The 22,940-nt window shown below is 35.4% G+C and overlaps 1 protein-coding gene across 1 annotated transcript in view; it reads left to right on the top strand.

Moving 5' to 3' along the window:
- LOC138710564 (gastrula zinc finger protein XlCGF57.1-like) overlaps window positions 1-21,942 on the top strand; it is a 63,410-nt gene extending 41,468 nt beyond the window's left edge. Inside the window, exon 5 of the mRNA XM_069841547.1 lies at window positions 12,569-21,942. Within this exon, the coding sequence (XP_069697648.1) occupies window positions 12,569-12,611 (43 nt within the window). The 3' untranslated portion in view covers window positions 12,612-21,942. The remainder of the gene's footprint in view (window positions 1-12,568) is intronic.
- Window positions 21,943-22,940: the final 998 nt, after the last annotated feature.

Raw genomic sequence — 22,940 nt, 5'->3', positions numbered from 1 at the left:
ATAATAATAATAATAATAATAATACTTGATACAGTTTTCTAATAGATATTGAGAAAATCTTGCTCGTAGTTCTACACTTTTAACTGCATTGCTTAATGCTTGCTTCTGATATAAATTCAAAAACGGAATTGTTTGTAGAGGCAGTATGTAGCATGTTGGGTAGGTAGGCATTGATAGCTATGGCGCATACTAAACAGAACGAGTTTTGTATAATCAGTATAGCCTTTGTGTATGTAATGTGAAAAATATCATGTCAAAAAGTTAAAAAACGTAAAGTGATAATTTGTTGAAAGAATTTGTTTTTTTGAAGCATGAAAATGACTGTACCGCCATCTGCTTATTGTACCAAACTTCATTCATCACTATCTGTGGCAGAATAATATCTGTTACTGAAAATGTGGCAACAAACAGATATACCAGTGAAAGTACTGAGGTTGCTCATAGTGGTTACTCTAAATTGTCCACTTATTTAAGAAGTGTTGTCCCAGACAAGAATGACATAGCAATTGACTTACAAGAAGGTACTTTTGCATTCCATGCCATAATACCATCAGTTTTCAAGTCTGTGGACTGTACTTGTGGCCTAGTGAGGAAGTCAGGATGATGTCCTGGTTATATATTTGGTTATATCAGCTATGAACATGTGATATGGACTTCACAACGTTCAAGATTATGTGTAAATAATAGTCCAATCCATATTGATTGTCATCACAAACTTTCCCATGAATTTTCAACAAAGTTTGCTTCCAGTGAAGGAATACTGCGACAGATTCATTCATCAGAAAGATGTGTGTGATTTTAATTTAGAAGAGTTATACCTTTATGTTTCAGTCATCGAGTAGTTTAATGTACAAAGGAGGATCGAAAAGTAATGCACAACTTTTCTTGGCAACATATTTAATAGGTATGCAAAACAAAATAATGAACAAGAAAGCTACAGGTTTTACCTATTTTTCAACATGGGAACCAAGTCTCTCGAAACATTTCTCCCATCGTGACATCAGATTCAGTACACTCGTTCATAAAACTCTTGTTTTCTGAGTGTATAGCCACCTGCACAAGACTGATTTCACTTCTTCATACAAACCGAAGCGTTGTCCTCCTAGGAATTTCTTTATTGATCCAAAGAGGTGAAAGTCATATGGTGCAAAGTCTGGACTGTAGGGTGGATAATTGTTGTCTCAGTGCCTCTAACATTGGATGATGCTGCAGTGGTCACTTGTCAGCCGGAACATGCTTCGTCAATAAGATTTACTCTGCTGTCTTCGAAGAACCTGCACTACCTGGAGATGTTGCTAGGGTCCACACAATCAGCACCAAACATTTCCAACATTTCTCTGTGGATTTCAGTCGGACTTTTTTCGTTTTTCCCCACAAAAACGGAACTACAACTCGCTGTTCTCCACAACTAGATGGTACTAGCACATGCTCCATCTTTACTCAGTAGTTATCGCTTATTGCGCTAGAGTGACACCTGATGAAATCATTGCTATCTGTAGCTCAAGATTCAAACTAACTATCTGCCAACTTTGAAAATCCTAACCAAAATAGTATTACATAAAAAAATTGTTGTGCATTACTTTCTGATCTTCCCTCGTATATTATCATCCCATTCATTAGGTTAACATTTGGCTTGTCTTTGTTATTGCTCGCCACCAACAGTCAACAACATAAACAGTGGAAAGTTTAATTGCATCCCTAACTCGGAATTGAAGAAGCGCTGTTGTCATGTTAAGCAACAGTGAAATGAGGGGACTATAATAGCTTTATCACATGCTGAATTGATAGGCCTGTTATGTACGTATACATTGTTTAAAACTATATAATAATTTATATTATATATTAGGCCTATTATAGTTTTATTATTATATCATTATAAATTTAATTTCGCTAAATAACTTTCATTCGAAATATTAAATTGTTCAGGTGCTTCTGACTATATAGGACTAGACTACAAGCTACATAATAATTGTTTTAGAACCTTAACTTTATTCGTTATTTCTGATTTTATGCGGAAAAATAAAACTTTCATCTGAAACATGTTTCTTATTAAACCCTTGATATAATTAAAATTTTGTGTTCCAATAAAAAATATATATCAAGTTGATATTGAAATAACCTTGAAATCTGCACTGGTTAAAAAGTCACGTGTGTTATTACCTGTGTTGCAAACTAGTCATTTTCGAGATAATCAGGAGGAATATTTTAGATGTCCTGAATACTGCATATGCTTTCTAAATTATTTTAATATGCAATAGTACTTACAGTAGTTGAAACGTAGGAGAGAGTTGGGTAGTATCAAATAGTTAAGGATTGATTGGATTCAGGGCCTACAATTAATTTTGAATTTGAATAATTAATATAATAAAAATAATAGACTTATTTTTACTAAACAAAGCTATGCAGTGGTAACTTTAACATATGAAATTTAAATTCAGAGTAATGTTCTAAAATAGTAAAATCGAGAAGAGTGTCTGCTAGTACTGGACACACCCTAAACATTGTTATTTTTTATTGTCTCTGGTTAGAACAGTCAAACAAGTTCACTTTTGTGTTTTTTCTTTTAGTTCATACCAATACATTTGTAAAATTCTCTAGTTAATTTGGTGTTAGCTCAGTTTTCATGTGCCAAACCCTGGCAGAAGTCACACTTGATCCAGCTTTCCTGGAAGGTTTCACCACAAATGATACATTCTGTTTCCCCTTCAACATTTTTTCCGTCCTTGGTTTTAGTTCTTGTTTCGACTTGTTAGCTCTTTCATTTGTGCTGTCTTGTATTAACCTTTTCTTCTCTTTCCCATTCTTCAAAGCCTGCCTCTCTTCCAGCTGAGTTTTGTTAGGAGCTTGAGTATCTCTCTTCTGGCAGCTCATCTCCTTCTCACAATTAAGCCCTCATTGAGCAGCTTCTGCAATTGGTGAAATCAGTTTAATGATGTGACTAAAATAGGGAGTTAAAGGTGATGTGTTTGAGTGAGATTTTGACGTTGAAATTGATGCTGGATCAAGATGCTGATTGGGTGGTTTCAAGCATGAAGCAGGTGTTATGGATCTAAAAGATGATTGTTTTGAGCTTGAGATTGGGAACAGCTGGGAAGAAGTGGACGGCTTGGCAGTGCACAATGTAGGTACTGACTTAGATGCTGAAGCTTATTGTACTTCTGGAAGCTGAGATATGTCCTCTACAGTTGTCTCAGGACCTTTAGAGCCACCATTCCTAGACTCTTCAAAAAACTTATGATGGATATTGAGACCCTTCAGATGGCAAGTAGTCTGGTGAAAATGTTCCGACTGATGAATTCCAGTACATTCAAACACTTTCTTTGCTAATCTGTGTGGCATACCCATGAAAATCCAAAGTTGACCAGTTCTGCGACTTCATAGTCCATAATTCTGGAGAAAGGATTTCTGGGCATCCATCCAGAGCAAGCTTCATTATAGGCGTCCTTGAAGGGCTTCATAACTCTTCTGTCTAATGGTTGAAGCCTATGCATTGTATGAAAAGGAAGACCCAATATGTATTTTAAAAATTGTCCAATAATAGACAATAACATTCTGTCTGATACTACCCGAATTACACTGTCATTATATTGGCACACAAATTTAAACTATATAATAATTTTCTTTGTAACTAATATACCAATCTAAACCACACAAACACAAAATGGCATCGAGCGAATGATTCCAACTGAAAGTAGTGTTCAGATGTCGCATACAGAAACATAACCATGTCACTCAGGTACTACCATCTGGTGGTAGATGAAAGAAAAATCACTGTCCAATATATCCCAATATCCGATACTACCCAACTCTCCCCTAATGTATTAATACAAATCAAATATAAATAATATAAATATAATTTACTTGTATGATGAACACACCAACACTTCTTTCATTCATTTTACTTGTAATATGCCGAATTATATAACCTAACGCAGGTTCTGTACATTTATGTAGGATAACAGTATGTTATCTCTTGAAGAAACGACAATAGAGTACTGCATAGATATTGCAACACCGAAATTACTGCATGAGAAGTCTTATGGTCCCAAACAATAATCATTCATTTAACTTATACATTATTGAGGCACAACGGCAAGTGATAAAGTGAGTGGGACGATAATAATTTAGTAATAATAATATAATAATAGGGCCTAATGACAATAGTAAAAGAACAATAGCAGCAGGAATAAAACAACAACAATGGTACAGTAATGTACTGATCATCCTGTGGAGTGACAGGTGTCCCCGAATTTGAGGTAAAATATCTGGTAACCTTAACATACATACATACATATATATATGTATATTGACATATGATTTTCTTGGTAGTTTACTATGTAAGTATGTGTAGGGTCAATCCATTGTAACACGTGTGACATTTGCACACAAAGAAGTGAAATTTACAACTCACATGGAAGTTAAAAGCTGAAGAAAACGTAATGAAAATAGTACAGGATTAAGTCTCAAGCTGCATTCGAAAGAAAATAAATTAAAAAAATTGATTGATAACATAAATATATTTCCTTAAAATGCTGTAATGAGTGTCACAGCATATGGATACAACATTTGATTCACTTCATTTGTAACAGTCTGTGATTTGTTAGAACTTTAACAAATGAAAATAATTTGCAATACAGCCAAGCTGTTCGTAAAGACTCTCAAAATAGAGAAATGATAAATCATTAGGAGTAAAAGGTAAAAAAAAAAAAAATTAATGCGTGTAACAGGTGTGACATTTTTTTGTGATGAGTGTGACACATTAAAAATGGTATGTATTGCTTTAATTCTAGGAAATTTTTCCACTTCAAATAAAACCAAAATTCTTATTTTGTTATCAATACTTTGTCTTTACAAAGACTGGATTTGTATGTCCATTCATTCATTGTTCTGCCCAAGGACAAGTCTTGCACTGCAAACCCAGCTTTCTTCTATCTTTCCTATTTTCTGCCTTTCTCTTTATCTCCTCATATGATCCATATATCTTAATGTCGTCTATCATATGATACCTCCTCCTGCCCCATTCACCATTCCTTCCAGTGCATCCTTCAGTAGGCAGTTTCTTCTCAGCCAGTGACCCAACCAATTCCTTTTCCTCTTCCTGATCAGTTTCAGCATCTTTCTTTCTTCACCCACTCTTCCAACAGAGCTTCATTTCTTATTCTGTCTCTCCACTTCACACATTCCATTCTTCTCCATAGCCACATTTCAAATGCTTCTATTTGCTTCTTTTCACTTCGTCGTAATGTTCATGTTTCTGCCCCATACAGTGCCACACTCATAAAATATTAATGTTTATAATATAATTATTACAAGAGCAAGAAAGTGGCAGTCAGCGCGTCTGGCCGTGAAACCAGGTGGGCCGGGTTCAAATCCCGGTCGGAGCAAGTTACCTGGTTGAGGTTTTTTCCAGGGTTTTCCCTCAACCCAATACGAGCAAATGCTGGGTAACTTTCGGTGCTGGACCCCGGACTCATTTCACCGGCATTATCACCTTCATTTCATTCAGATGGTAAATAACCTAGATGTTGGTACAGTGTCGTAAAATAACCCAATAAAAAAAAACAAGAAAGTGGCATTTCAATGAATAGAATATTTTTTCCATATCTACAGCTTTCTAAAACTTATGCTCATTGTAGAGCGCAAATATGTTTTTATTAATTTAAACTTAGTTATTGAAGATATGGTCTCGACTTGCCATTAAGATGGGCGTAGATAACAAAGTCCTAAGACATATCAGAATGTTGGAAAAACAGTGCACTATGTTGTGTTTGAAAATTAAATTCAAAGATTGAATGGAGACTTCTATGATGTCATTCACTACTGCTTCTAAATGTATCAATTCATCATAGAGCTCTTGGCTGTTAATATCACCAGTAATTGAATTAAGTGAGTGATGCCCAAGAATGCCCTGCGGCACTTATGTAGAATTTTATTTTGCACTCCTTTCTTCTTTCCAACCATGTTGCCACCATTATCATAACCTTGTCCTCTACAGTTCATATTAAGTCCACAGTTTTCGATCTCCTCTTGAAACGAAGTAGCTAACCCTATTCCTTTTGAATCAAATGCAGGACAGAAAGGAAGAAAATGTTTCTTAATATCTTCTAACCTTAAAGTGAATGACAGCTGTTCTTGGTGGCTAACATCAGATGTATCAGTAGACCATATATAGATAGTTTTCTTAGTCTTGTTGATGATTTCATTCTTTACTTGGGTTACAAGAAGTTGTATAAGCTCATTTTGGACAATTTTACCCAGATATTGGTTGTGAATTTCTTTTTACTGGAGCCTTCTTATGTGCTCTGCCATCGTTACATCATATTTTCCAAATTGTTGCACAGGGCCTAAAGAGTTGCCATTGTTTTTTTTTTGGGGGGGGGGGGAATAGATTGTCATTGCTATTCCTGAATGCCACATAATGCTGAGATAAAAAAAATAGTTATTTCAATCAAACTTCTAAAAGTCCTCTAAAATATTCTGACTCTTTCTGTATTTGATTTCGAAGCTGATCATCAATAGGCCTGCCTTTATGATTACGAATATACTTTTCTGCATCATGCTGTTTGCCCTGGCATACAAAACATTCACTTGCAGTTTCATTTTATTTTAAATACTCACCGATGTGTTTCCACTTCTCAAGTCCATCTTCGGCAATTTGTGATCGAGAATTTCCAAACAATTTGCAGCAAAAATAATAAACCCTATTTTTATTTCAGAATATTGAAGCCATTGGCTAGTTTCCTTGTGCAATGATACAGAAAATCTGCAGCTGTGATTTGTTGATTTATTTTTGAGCATCGAATGGAAACCATGAATCAGACCAACTATTTATTTGTAGTCTATATGCGATGATCTCGGTTTCGAATTTGAGGTGTGAAGCTGGGCCATAAACTAAATCATTTAAATAATCTGCTTGAAAATCATCTACTAATGAAACAGGTGTTACGTGTTTTCCGTTGCAGTAGGCTTACCAATATATTCTTGTTCACTGAGATGTTTTCGTGTAATCATTGTAATTAAATGGCTCGATTTGTTTATTATGTTCACAGTTACTATCATAATGTAGGCCTAATAAATAACTAGACCAGAGTTAAGCACTAGCTCTCATTTCAGCTAAAGCTTTCTCTTTTCGCTTTCTGTTTTGTGTGTCATATGATTTATAAGTCATTTTCTACTCGGATATTAAGACAAATTAAAACAAAACTATCGCTACAAACCACAATATCATTTGAAGCACCCTCATTGGTACACTGAATATAGCGAATTGAGTTCCAGTCTCACAATAACTGTAAAATCGCATTGGGTACTTGCACATTGTTATGTGATTATTTAAACTGTTACTCTTAGAATGCTGAACATACTGTACATTGGAATTTCATTATTTTGAAAAATGCTCATATTGGCAGATTGACACTAAAGGTATCCTATTAAAACATATTGTAGTAATTAATTGTAACTTTTTTTTTTTTTTTTTTGTAAATTCTCTTTCAAATTATGTACCAACTTAGTTCAAATTTAAAAATACGTGTCAGGCGATAATAAACATTACAGCAGTCGTCTATAAGAAGAATTTATAGAGTATTCATTGTTGGACACATAGGCAATGGATGGAACATAAGTTCGATCTGTGTAATGAAGAAATGTTAAATGCAGAAGGTGCAACTGCAAATGTATAATACAATAAATTAATTACGGTACTTAATTTAATACTTTAGAAAAATATTTGGGACTAAGAGGGATGAAGTTACAGGAGAATGGAGAAAGTTACATAACACAGAACTGCACGCATTGTATTCTTTACCTGACATAATTAGGAACATTAAATCCAGATGTTTGAGATGGGCAGGGCATGTAGCATGTATGGGCGAATCCAGAAATGCATATGGGGTATTAGTTGGGAGGTCTGAGGGGAAAAAGACCTATGGGGAGGCAGAGACGTAGATGGGAAGATAATATTAAAATGGATTTGAGGGAGGTGGGATATGATGATAGAGACTGGATTAATCTTGCTCAGGATAGGGACCAATGGCGGACTTATGTGAGGGTGGCAATGAATCTCCGGGTTCCTTAAAAGCCAGTAAGTAAGTACTTAATTTAGTAGTGTGAAATAACTTAATAAAGAGTCTCATCTACTGGAATTAATTTTTGCTTTAAAAAAATATCAATGTTTTATTAAGGAGTACACAACACAAATATGATTTTTCATTATTTTGATAACCCCTTAATTCGCCACTCTAAGCCATGGCCCACCCCTTGGGCTGGCCCTGATTGCGATGTCATACACTGTAAAGCAACACCGTCAATACGTCTTGATTCAAAAGTTACATTAATACAACAAACATCATTGGATCTTCGATCTCACTACACATGGGACTAACATGTGATTGGTGTTGCTTTATTTTATTTGATAATGAAATGAAAGTGAGAAATAAATAAGCTTGTTTTTGTAAGGTCTAAGATTGGTGACAGGTTAGGTCTGTTTGTTCATGCTTCAGTTATGCCTTGCATATTTTACGCTTTTTTGGTAAATAGATACCATGAACCAAATAGGAGTGTTTTTCCGCGTTGACACCACTGAGTTAGGCGATGATTTTGTGTGAATGTATCTGAGAAAATCATTGGTCAGGTTCATAAAAAACGAAGCATAACGGTTGGATTGGGTAGTTTTAAAGCTTTCCAAATGATATCAGCTTTAGAATGATGTGCTACAATTTGTAAGTTATTTTCAATGACTGAAGTATCTGTTTTCTCCCTATGTTATGTGTGACGGGATCGAAGATTCACCCAAACATCTTTCATGCAAGATTATAGGAAGCCAATCCTAATTCCTCCTCTATCCAATTTGAGTTGAAGAGACCGAACTCAGCTCTGACAGCCCAGAGTATAGTATCAGGAACAGCAAGGACAGTGAACCATATGAAGCTTCTGAATCTGACCCATCTTCTTAAACCAGATCTCAAACTCTCCCTTTAAACCTAAGGCAATTAGAGCTAATTTTTGCTATGACCTGGAATACAGCATCTAGAATGATTTGAGAAGTGATAAGCAATCATTGCTTTTTGAGTCTCTTGATCAGATACTACACAACCCCGTCTTAAAGCAGAATCACTCTCCCTTAATTCCCACACGTCTGATTTGAGGTGATAAAGCTGAACTCGGCATTAGCAACTGGGAATACAGCATCGGAAATGGCAAGGGCAGTGGCACACACTACTGCATGTCTGAGGCTCCTGAACTTGACCCACCACCAACTATTCTTAAGCCATTTCTCTCTCTCTCTAATCCTGTTTGAGCTGATGAAGCTGAACTTGGTCTCTTGCAACCTGGAATACACCATTGGGAATGACTTCAGAAGTAGCATGCAACTATATTACCTGTTCAAGTTTCTTGTGAGGCCTCATTTCCAGACATCTTATGCCAGAATTGGCCTGATCTCGTATTTTAAAGTAAACTATATTTCAGGCTATTAATTACACACCAAGGATCCTACTAGTCATTCCCAAATTTCAGGATAGAGTAGCCCAGCATCCATTATGACAGATATTGCCATCAGCAACTGATTCATTTGCATTCACATTGAAGATATCACACATGGTCCACACCAACTACTCTCTATGTCAGAACCACACATACCTTTAGTTAGAATGCCCATTCTTCCCACATTATGCCTTCAGGATTGATTAGGCCGTATTTTACTAGAATCAATTGGCTAAGTCTCCTAAATTGAGACAATCCATCTGCTTATGGTTTTCTGTGGTTTTTCTAAGGTGCTAAGATAAATATCAGGATGAACCCTGAAAGAAGTGGCCCCTGGAGCTTCATATTTCCTGTCACAAGTTTCGATATTTTCCAAATTAATGCATTCACAAATTGGTGTCTTGGCTTTGCTATTTTTAGGCGAGCTTACTGTACTTCACTCCAAGGACTTTTTGTTTAGTCAGGATAGCATTTTGTTCCACTTACTGTCCTGGGCGACTCTGCCCTGCTGCTGTTAAGCCATGTTATGGAAGGTGCTCTGCAACATATCTCCCTTTAGGTTATATCCATTGAACAGACGCAAGTTGAGCGTGGCTCTGACATTGCAAGTAGAGAGGCATTGCCCTCAGGAAATGCTACGGAAAGAGATTCAATCCAAGAATTTGAAAATGCATAGTTGTGTACAACAGGAAATATTAGCACACGCGAAAGAATTAGTAGATCGGAATATAGGAGATCTAAATAATGAAGAAAGAACAAATAATAATGAATCAAGTGACTACAGACAGGAGATTGAAAGGGTTAAGATAAACAGTGAGAAGATTGAATTGCTGAGACAAGAAATAGAAATGAAGAGGAAAATTAAGCGATATGAAATAAGTCAAAGACAAAGGACATTGTTATTCTTCAGAGTAGAGGAAACGGGACATGAATTCACAATAGAAACCGGGGAAGCAGTACACAGAGTATGCTACGAGATCTTCAAACTGGAGGTAAGAGCAGAAGACATCGAGGAGACTTATAGAATCGGATTAGGGTGTAAAAGGCCTATTGTGATAAGATTCTCAAATATAGTAACCAAAGAAAAAATATTAAGGAACTTACACAGAGTGCGAGGAACTGGAATGAGAGTTGAAAAAGACCTGAGCTAGAGATCAGATATAAAAGGAAGCTACAACTCCCTTTGATGAAGGCGGCAAGAGCGAATGGCCACTTTGCAAAATTATATGAAGACAAATTAAAAATCAATGGCAAATTCTATGACTTAGAATTCTGTAAGGCAAATGAAGATTATCCAATATTTGGATTAAATATGAAGAAGCGAGAATATCAATATGCAAAAGAGCAGAATAGATCTGAAGGTACGAATGGGCAAACTGATGGAATTACAATTGTGAGGAAGAAGAATGGTCAAGAGAAAAATAAAATGAAGCAACCACAGTTATCACACAAACTGGAAAGTAGGGAAATTGAAGAAAATCATTGGCATGGATTAATATCAACCAGTCCAACTAAACAGATGTTAAACGAAGATCAGAATTCGAACTGGGACAAAATATACGTGACATATGATGGACAGTCTGCTCAATCAGCAATTGTGGTGGAAAGTAACTATCATAACAAGATCATTGACCAGGTACGTGTAGACGACAAGGAATTAGCTGAATTGCAGATTGCTCCGGAGGAAATGAGACAGAACCAGGAAATGCTGAGATCAAGAATCCAGAAGAAGAAAACATATGTGAAGAAATCAGATAAGAGCAGCTTAAGTACCACAAATGCAATGAAGTTTATTGACACGAGTAAAAATTCAAGTAATTTGGGAAGTGATTTAACCAGATTAGTGGGAAGGAAGGTCAGTGCCAAGTGGAGAAGGAAAATTGTTTCTGTGAGTGCAAGAGCTGAAATGGCGAGAAGCGAAGTGAAGAAAAAGAACAATAATAATAATTATTTATTTATTTAATCTGGCAGAGCTAAGGCCAGTAGGCCTTCTCTTCCACCCAGCCAGATTCTAATTCGAATGACGAGTTTATAACAGAAAATGGTGAAGTGGATGGCTGAAGAAGAGACGACGAAGGACTTAGTAAATAAATTTAAATATGAATTAGAGGAATGTAATAGGAAGTTAGAAAAGATGATAGAGGTAATGAAAATAGGTAAGGAGTATGGTGAAGGAAGCTAGCTAGGATAGCGAAGTATAATATGTAGAAAATTAGTGAGATTTGAAAATGAAATGTACACAAGAAACATACATAATAATGATCATATTGGACAGTGATGTAGTTTGGTTTAGTAACAAGTATTATTAGAAACAGTGTGTGTTCAATATACACTAAGTGAACTGATAATCAAGAATGGAGTGATAAAAGTGTCAATTTTGAATGAATTAAGAGGAGTGTCATAGGAAGTTGAGTAAAACGATAGAGATAATGAAAATAGGTGAGGAGTATGGCGGGGGAGGCTAGCTAGGATAGTGAAGTATAATGTGTAGAAAATTAGTGAGATCTGAAAATGAAATGTACACAAGAAACAGACCTAGTAACGAACATATTGGACAATGGTGTAGTATGTTTTATTAACAAGTATTATTAGAAACAGTGTGTGTTCGATATAAGTGTACTGAAAATCAAGAACAGAGTCGTAAAAGTGTCAATTTTGAATGATCTAAATGGGGTCGAAAATTAAATTACAAGAGCGCCTACGAAAGGTATAACTCTAAATGAATATAATTGTGGCACCGGATACAAATTGTGAGATCCACATTACATGGATGTAAATGTTGACATCAAATATATATCACATATCCATATTCAGCTTTTCCCTGCAAAATATCCATAGATTCCTTGAATAGAATGACGAAAAACTGATTGAGACAAGTGATCAACTGGCTTGGAGCTCATAAATTCTTCCTACAGCTCCAGATTTCCTTGAAAGTATGGATGCTCAAGTACCTTTTAATAATTGCTTCCCCTCTCATATTTTCATTTGATTTGGTTTCAGAATCTTGTGTGTTAAGAAGGCTGTGGTAATACTGATCATGTTATAAGTTGTAGAGTGTAAAGGGAAATCAGCTTAATATATTTCATTGCAGGGCAGGATGGCAGGAATATCACCCCTTAACCCACGTCAAATAGTGAAGGATGAGGAAATTATGCAAGTGGAGGACATATTGGATGAGAGACTTAACTTACAAGACTTAATCGCAATCTTATCAACTCCACAAGACACAATAAAATGGCTAGCGAAAAGGGGACTGCTTAAAAACTCATATCAATGTCCAGAGTGTAAAGTGAGCTGCACCATGCACCCTCGAAATGGTACATTAGAGAGAGGTTTTTGGTCCTGCAGGCGATGCAGAACATTCAAAACCATCAAATACAGAAGCATTTTCAATAGAAGTCATCTTTCCATGAAGATTATTGTCATAATAATTTATTGTTGGACAACTGACATTCCTTTAGTGAATATTAGTCGTGAGGCACGAGTTACCCAAACCTCAGGGAGTGAGTGGTGTAACATTCTCCAAGAAGAATGTGTTTCTTATATGAGTAGACACCCTGTGAGCCTTGGAGGTTTTGATGACAATGGTAGACCAAAAATTGTTGAAATCGATGAAACCAATGATTTACACGCTAAGTACAAGAAAGAAGAATGGAAGAAAGATACTCACTGGATGTTCGGTGGAGTGGAGCGTGAATCCAAAAGATGTTTTATTGTGGAGGTGCCGGACAGATCAGAAGCCACACTAACACCACTCATAGAACACCATGTACTGCCTGGTACACTAATTATATCAGATGGATGGCAGGCATACAAGAACATCAGTGCCATTCAAGGTGGTGTGTATCTCCACTCTGTCATCACACATGTGGACCCAACAGAGCCTGAAATTAATATGCATAACGTCCACAAATTATGGTTGAGGGCGAGAAGGAGAGTTCGTAGTCATCATGGCATGGCTTCAAACTCTACCTCCTGCCTACACGAATTTATGCTCAGGAATTTATTTCCTGGTGAGGACTTTTTTTCGCGGATGCTGGTCTGCATTCGCGAAAACTATCTTTAGTGAACTTTTCATAATGTTCATGGTGACTGATTAGTAAACCTCGGATTTTTAGGTCCTTAAAAATTAACTTCCAGCCACCTATTGACTTAAAAATTATCAACATATGTACCTAAAATGTGTTCTTATCCACTCAAACTACAATACCTAAAAGAATACAATTAATTAGTGAGTATTAAGCATTAGTTTATATAGTGATAAAAATAGTATCAAATTATTGTGATTAGAAACTTCATTTTTGTTATGTCTTAAATTACAAATAGTTATTAATGAATACATCAGCCTCATTGCTCCTGTATGTAAGTATTAATATTTCAGTTAAATGAATTAATTTACAATTAACACATCCATAATTGGAACTGCAATACAAAACCAGGTTTTCCCTATAAGTTTTCGTTGTGAAATTTTGCATTTTCGTAAGGTAAGCATTCACTGATCTGCACCACAAGAGCTGCACAAATCGCATTTTTTATTCATTGCATTATTTTAATTTGACATCTGTTCACTTATCCGCACTGCAAGAATCACCTCTTGGAAAATGCGGATGATTCCTCTGTAGAATACTATTTCAGCGCATGTAGATAATGTCACAGCCGTATTCTGGTAGTGAATGATATCACAAGAATAGTGCATCCGCATTTTTTCAAGTACAGTATTTCTCACTGGCAAGCTGGCAGGTGCAAAGGATGACGACACTCTTATCACAGTTGTTCAAAATTATGAAAAATTATTTAATCTTTAAACCCCTGATTACAACAGTTATCAAATGTTTTATTCTAGACCTCACCAAGTCGAGGTTTGTAGGAGAGGACGTACATTGTTTGTTACATACAGAATTGATTATGATTAGCCCTACAAGACATGTTTAAATTTATTTGATTATTATAATCTTAATTATGATTATAATTATTTTCACAGATTATTGTTGTCAACAATTTTATAATTATGTATGTATGTGTTTATTGTAAAGACCTTTTTTTACAATTATTGGTGCAGATAGTTGTTTTGAAGATGTCTTACACACAGACTGCCGACACACCTTAGGAAACCAATTGTTGTGCGGTAGCTAAAGGTTCAAGTCGCGATCTATGGCTACGCCATTTCCGAAAAGAGGCTAAAAATAACAAAGAAGGATTCGGCCTACCAACTCAAAAAATTTCTCAACAATTGCAACCTGGTTTGGTCACAGCTTCGGATCATCTAATGCCGTTCATGAAAAATCTGTTCAACAAGACAGTACTTACTTTGAAGGAACCCAGAGGTTCATTGCCACCCTCATATAAGCCTGCCATTCATCCCTATCCTGTGCAAGATTGATCCAGTCTCTATCATCATATCCACCTCCCTCAAATCCATTTTAATATTATCCTCCATTCATGTCTCAGCCTCCCCAAACGTCTTTCTTCCTCCAGCCTCCCAACTAACTCTATAACCACATGCCCTGCCCATCTCAAACTTCTGGATTTAATGTTCCTATAACAGATGAAAAATACAAAGCATGCAGTTCTGCGTTAGACAAAGCATACTGCTAGAGAAAAAGGTTACAAATTCTCTTGGGTTAAAGACTGCAAAATTTTTGTTAGGAAAAATGAAAATTCTCAAGTGACTAGAGTGATTACTATGATGTTGAAAAATTGTCATTGTTAGACAATTACACCTCTTGATTATTTTCATTATATTATATTTAACCATCATCATTGACAACAATAACAACAGCAAGCTATATAACAATGTAGGTAATTATTATATCAAGTGTAACTCAACAAAATTATTTAATAACATACTTAACTTTGATAATTGTATTGCTCACTGTAAACATTTTAATTTAAAACTGATTCATTTAAACATTCCTAGTATAAAAAAGAATTTCTCTGAATTTTTTGCCTTCTTACAATACTTTTCTTTCAATTTTGACATAATAGCACTCACTGAAACGTGGCTTCATTATGATATAGGTTTTTACATACAAAATTATAATAAATTTATTAAATCTTGTACCAGTAATTATAATAAATGTGATGGCATTGTAGTGTATTTTTGCAATGATATTGAAGTGTCAGCTTTAGATATTGAAATTTTAAATTGAAATTGCATACATTTTAAATTTAATTTCAACAATACTAGATATGCGGGTGTTACTGATGCTGATGCTGATCAGTGAACACAGTTCAGATATATATTGCGATTTTTGCAGATGTTGCAACATGTGCGATGCTGATCAGTGAACCTTTAGACAGAACCTTTTATAAGTGGAAAAAGATAATTCCAATGATACCAAAGAAATGGGTGCACATTTAAATCCAGAAACATTTTTCATGTTGATTTCTTTAGGGAGAAATACTTCCTCCCCAATCATCACATTGCTGCTGCCTGTTGAAGTACTTAACAAAACCAGTCACTTTCCAGAAATTTCTTTGTACCTACAACCAAACTACTACAAGTTCTTTGAACCAAATACACTCCATGATATTGAAAACTTTGTTTCATTGCTGAATGAAAGAATTAAAAACATATATTAACAAAATAGAAATTGGCATTTTAGGCATTATAAAACTCCTTGCAAACGTCCATACTTTATAAAGCATTAAGATATTTAATTAGTTTTAGTTTATCTCTATAGATAAAATAGACATTTAGCCTAAAATCCGAAGTCTACTCACTAGTAAGATTGTAATATGTAGCCTCTGTATGGCTGTGTGCAGCTCTTTTCATCTGGACTTTGTATACAATTTAAAATTTCATTTAAGGTGAGTTGTTGTGCTTTAACCCTTGCGGACAGCAAGCATTTAAATTTTGTACTAGTGCGACGACAACAAGCATTAATATGCATGAACGAAAAAAAAAAAAGAGCGATTTATTAAAATGACTGGTTTCATATGCCTTGAATTATCCCTCTTTGCCTGGGAGATGTGGTGTTTTTGTCACATTTTTCATCATAGGTATGTTTCGTCATACTTTACACTTTCGGCACAATACATTTTGTCACAGAATACACATTCATCATGGGCAAATTAGATTTTGATACACATTTAGTTGTTTTATTTTTTTCATGGAACATATTACCAGTTACTGAAAACAATGAACAGGGCAAATTTACCACATGAGCCAAACAGCAAGATGGCCTGCAAGATATTGCAGAGAGATATAAGGAAACAATAAACAGTGTGAGATGGCATCTACATTTTGATGATGCACTTGAACAAATGTTATATTCGCAAATCAAGCAATTACAGAAAGATATTTACTGGATTATGGACGGAACATTTAAGTCTGCTTCATGAATATTCCACAAGTTACACACCATTCATATCCGTAGACAGTGGCTTCCAACTTCTGTTGCACTTACAAAGAGGGAAACAAGGCATGTGTATGAAATAATTTTCATGATGGTAGTTTCAAATATATTTTCACAAATGAAGCTGGCAGTTTTTTTGTTTCATCTTGGACACTCATTTTGGAGATGATGCCAGTCTGAGAAACTGTCTGACGAATACTGCCAGGAAGACAGTGTAAACTTCTGAGGCATGTTCCACTTGTCAGTTGAATTAGCTTTCATTCCTGAGAAAGATGTCACCACTTTTGAACTGCTTCAGGACATAATCACAGATGATTTCATTACTGGTTTTCACCACGTCGAAAATAACTACTTAAAGGGATGGAGGTATGGCACAGGAAGACAGGTACCCATTCCCATCTTCATACATTCACCTGGAATTCTTACACTCGGACATTAGAAAACCCGCAGGGAACAACAAACACCTGTGAGACATGGCACACATGTCTTAACACCTTAATTGGAAAACATCATCCTTCACTATATCACATTCTCCAGTGGCTGCAGAATGAAACTGCTAAAATTCATGAGGACATGGAAAAGATGGATTGTGGTCAATCACTATCACATAAAAGAAGAAATAAACTGATTTCAATACCAGAATTGATCGAATCGTGGAAAGATATCAACAGTAGAAAACCAAAGATAACGTTTTACATATCTGCAAATCATTGGTCACAGTTTGCCTGGGCACTTCTTGTAAAGTTTATTGGCATATTCTGATACTTCAGGCATAACCCACTATGCAGCGACAGTTTTGGCAAATTTACAAGCTTCTGCCTATGATTTGTTTCAGTAGGCTCTGTTGGAACGTGTTCTGTTACTAAAAACTGTGTGACCACACATAATCTGTGACAAAACATGATGTTGTTACAAAACCTGTGATGAAACATACTTGTGGCGAATCTGATTGTGATGAAAACACCTAAAATCCATCAGGGGTTCTTAAACTATGGGTTCCAAACCAAACATTGGTTGTCATGGCTTTTGGGATGGGTTGCCATAGCTTCCCAAAAAATAATTATACTAAAAAGATGTTAAATTAATTCATTTAAGATTTAAACCTCTTCATAAAAGTAATGAAAACACAATAATGTCGGTCTCCACATAAAAATAGCTATAATGATAATAAAATTTCTACATTATTTACTTATCCAGTACTAACAGTCAGCACTGTTGAACTTTTTTTTATGGAAAGGTTAAGAACCTCTGGTATTTATGAAAGTAGTTACAACTTCATACATAAAGATATTGTTTCTTAAGTAATGTAGCTTTTTAAACAAAGTTTTACTCAGGATATGTTCTGATATGGAATGTATTTTATCTTCAAAGTAAAGATTTATATTCTGTGGTTTTGAGCCAACTTTCAGTTGGTGCCTTGTTCTCATATTCTTGCTTTTAATGCAAATAATAATTTTTTTGCAAATTTATTTCTCGAAAGAAGTGGACCATGCATGAATAAAAAATATGTTAATTCATAGGAGTAAGAAGAATAAGACTATATGCCAGGTGTGGTAGGAGTTAAATTCCAACCATTTTCTGATTTTTTTCTCCTAATGGTTTGAGCAGTGCGAGGTTTCACTTTGTTCTGTTGCAAGACAACTCACTTTTGATTCACTAGTGCAGGATGTCAAGTCAAAACTGCACAAACTGATCGGAGCTGTTGAGCATTTTGGAACTACCTCACCTAGCAGGGGACAGGAAGTTAGCCACTGTTTTGAGGTGTCACGATTGCAATAATATGTAATTTTTCATTGCATATATTCTCTCGATGTATCGTCCATAGAGTTAGTAATAAGTTGAAGACAGTATCTACTTTATACTGAGCTTGTTCTGGCGTCAAATCCTGAAGTACAGATCTGCAACATCTGCATGGTTTTCTAAGAATCATCATATGGCAGTGTACTGTATCTTTTGATGCACGAAGTAGTTCTGACAGCGTACGAGTGCTTGTTAATGGATTTCCTTCCATATCTCTGCATATGTTCTCAGTGTTCCATATCTGAGTCCTTCCAGGATGTGATAGGTCTTCATTATTATGTTACAAACTCATTCATGATGCCTTTGTATTCTGCTTCACAGATTTTGGAGCTTAATAGTGCTTAAGAAAGACTTTAATATCGAACTTTGTTACCTCTATTTTATTTTGTTTAAAGTAATAGTTTACAATTCCCATATGCTCACAATACCCAATAATAAATACAGTCGTCTGTGTAATTCCATTACAATGTTACAAAAAGTGTTATAAACTTACAAAATGCCAAAACCGATATTATGAGACAAAATATTTGTATTTGTTAAAAAATGACATTTTTAAGAATTGATTCACTTTCGTTCGTGGCTATTTTGGTGCATTTAGACTTTTGTTTGTTTGTTGATAAAGCATAGTTTAGTGTAATATTGTTAAAATACTTTAACAATCGGCTTGAATTACATTTATATTGGGGCCTATGCCACAAAGGTATAAATTAATACTTTACAGGTGAATTTACTTGTAAGAACATAACTGTATAAATAAAAAAAGTGTACACTTTATACTTTATTACTCCATACTTGTTACAAGTGGCATTTTCATTTTACTGTTCCACAAAACTATTAATAGTATTACTCCTTCTTGCATCTAGTACAGAGATATACAGATTTTCGTATAATCCGAACATCCAATTAATACCCAGGCAATGTCAAAGAGGGCACTTTCTTTTGAATTGTTAAGATAGGAGTTCATTTATTAATAAGACGTTCCAGATGCCACTGCAGTAGCAAGAACTGGTAACATATGTCCACCAATGATGCTTTAGCAATTGTAATTGATATTCTTATATCTACTCCACGTGGAGTAAAAACCAATATTGTCATATCTGGAGTTGATTGATGACGACAAAAAAGTTAGTAATTTAAATTACAGTTTTAATTAAAAGTAATCTTACCACTGATGTAGCTCAGTCAGCTGAGGCACTTGCCTGCCAATCCAGAGTTGCGCTCAGGTATGCGTTCGATTACGCTTGGGCTGATTACCTTGTTAGGTTTTTTTTTTTTTTTCGAGGTTTTCCCCAACTATAAGGCAAATGCCAGGTAATTTATGGTGAATTCTTGGCCTCATCTTGCTAAATACCATCTCACTATCACCAATCTCATCGATGCTAAGTAGTTGACACAGTATCGTTAAATAACCAACTAAAAAAAAAAGTAATCCTATAGCTTAAAATTTATTTACTGTGAATGGTGGTGGTGGAAATCAATGTATTGATGTTGGTGTAAAAATAATTTATTGTAACCAGGAATTATCTTTGGAACAAAAATGTGACAACACTGCTTGAGATTACAATTACTGACTCTTACAAAAAAATACATATCCAACACAAAGCCTGGGAATTAATGTGATGCTCGGATTATACTAATGAAAGGAAGGTAATATTGAGAAGTATATATTGGTGGTATTTCAAAAATTGTATCGAGGCATGTTGTACAAGGTTTCTACAAAAGAACTCTGGGGATTTACGCGAAATTTAATACACTGATAAATAGCAACGTCATCTTACATTTATAGACAACATGGAAAAACATACATTTAAGTTTTTTGTAGTTTAATACATTTCAGTGTGCACCCCATTCGTAGCTTCACATACATCCAAATAATATTCTCTTCCCACATCCATGCTAGAATGTCGGAAGTTATTTATGGTCTCTTTTCAGCTTGCACCAAGTTCTTAACATATCTCCACATAAAAGATCAGGGGTGTAATGTCTGGACTTAGTGATGGCCATGGGATTGGACTTCCTTTTCCAAACCATCTGTTAGGAACTCATAAGTCTTAATGCTGCTCGAGAATGAACACTGTAGTAGAATAGAGCAGCATCTTGTTAGAAAAAATCATTGCTGCTTGTGCCTCAATGTCATGCAACTGTGGAAAACACAAAATTTTAATTGTTCTAGTATGTCACAATAAACAAGCACTAACGTTTCTTTCAACAAAAAAGGAATGATTTCACTACACAGTCGTGCTCCAGTCCACACCAAATTCACTTTTGGAGTCATGCTTTTGTTGAGTGATCTCACACAGTTGTTGTGACCCCCAAATTCGGCAGTTATTATGATCAACTGAACCATTAATATGTAAGATTGCCTTATCAGTAAAAATTACTCTTTTCAAGAAAACTTCATTCTTCTCAATCTTGCTTAAAATGGACTGTGTAGTCCACACCTGTGGAGTAACGGTCAGCGCGTCTGGCTGCGAAACCAGGTGGCCCGGGTTCGAATCCCGGTCGGGGCAAGTTACCTGGTTGAGGTTTTTTCCGGGGTTTTCCCTTAACCCAATACGAGCAAATGCTGGGTAACTTTCGGTGCCGGACCCCGGACTCATTTCACCGGCATTATCACCTTCATATCATTCAGACGCTAAATAACCTAGATGTTGATAAAGCGTCGTAAAATAACCAAATAAAATTTAAAAAAAAATGGACTGTGTAAACTCAATTCTCGTAGGCTTCTCATTGTTTTTGATTTCTTGGACAATTTTGATCCTGTATACATGTAATCAAAGTCTTTTATGTGCTACTTATACATACAATGTACTTATAGGGATTGTCAACTCTAAGCTGCGTGATTTTAATGACTTCTTTAATTTCGAATACTGGAAGCTTGAATTCTTTATTTTTCTTCTTTAAAATGTTGTACCTGCTGATGAATAGTCTTATCTATTGCTGTGTCAGCACCATATTCGCAGCAGAAAGTTTAGTTGAGCTGTTACAATCTAGTTTCAATAAATCAAACCACAGACAGTGCTTTCTGTGACCATGATGCTGTCTGTTCTCAACAGGAGTGGCAACTGATTACGCATTCATGTATAAACAAAACTTTTTTGAGTTATTAAACACACTTAAAATAACGGAATACATTCATCCCACTTATTCATATTTGTTATGATGCTTTTTTAATTTCGGAGTTCTTTTGTAGAAGTTCTGTGTTAATATTTAGAGATACCGGTAATTGACATTTTTGTAACAGTGTCAGTAATGTTGATAATGATTATAGTTACCATGTTTATAAACAATAAAAAAAATTAATTTTGATATTGTATTTTGTTTTATATTAAAATCAATAAAAACACAAAGATTTTTATATGGAATTTGACATTTATTTGAAAAAATATGCAAAAAAATTATATGTAGGAAAAAGTACCTATTTATTGAGTTGTTGCTTTATGCTGGCCAAATATAAAATATGTTTTTAGACACCCTTCTTAAATTTACAGTTTTTAATGCTATGCTAGTGTGTTAAAAATAGACTTATACAGGGTGTTTCCAGGCTGGTGTTATTATCAGGGATGATGGGGAAGGGCACATGTATCAATTTGAGATAAGGAACCCTGGTCTGGAAATGACTTGAGTCGAAAGTTATAGGCAGAAATAGTTGTGTGGAAATGAAATAATTTTATTCCTCTGTACATCTTATTTATGTGTATTTATCTGTACATTTTACACATACTGTATTCATCTGACATTGTTTACATTGTCTACCTACAGTATTCCATTCAGTGTGCTATCTGAGGGGTGGGGGCAGAAAATTACACTAAAGCAATGCAGATGACATAATGTGTAACGGACATGGTCAGTCCTGATATGCACGTCTGTAGACAGCAGTGTATGTGTACAAGTTGCAGTGTTCAGTCGATGAGTCCTGGTGAAATGTAGGAGTACACGAGAGTGGAATATGCAGACATGATTTTCGAATACAGATGAGCCAATGGGAACAGTAGACAAGCTCACAGATTGTATCGGCTCAAGTACCCACGTAGGAGACATCCGGCCCGTACCATCTTTCCACGACTGTTCCAAAGGTTAAGGGAAGGAGGGTACGTGGTGCCAAATTACAATTCCATTTTCACACAACTATTTTTGCTTATAACTTTCGACTCAGTCATTTCCGGATCAGGATTCCTTATCTCAAATTGATACATGTGCCCTTCCCCATCATCCCTGAAAGTTACTAACACCAGCCCGGAAACACCCTGTACAGTAGCGTGCAAAAAGTGCTTTTAACACTTGACTTTCAATGTTTTGCAACTA

The sequence above is a fragment of the Periplaneta americana genome, chromosome 12 (assembly GCF_040183065.1).
Source record: "Periplaneta americana isolate PAMFEO1 chromosome 12, P.americana_PAMFEO1_priV1, whole genome shotgun sequence".
In the NCBI taxonomy this organism is placed as follows: Eukaryota; Metazoa; Arthropoda; class Insecta; order Blattodea; family Blattidae; genus Periplaneta; species Periplaneta americana.
Note: the sequence above shows the minus strand (reverse complement) of the source record. Positions and strands in the feature narration are given on the sequence as shown.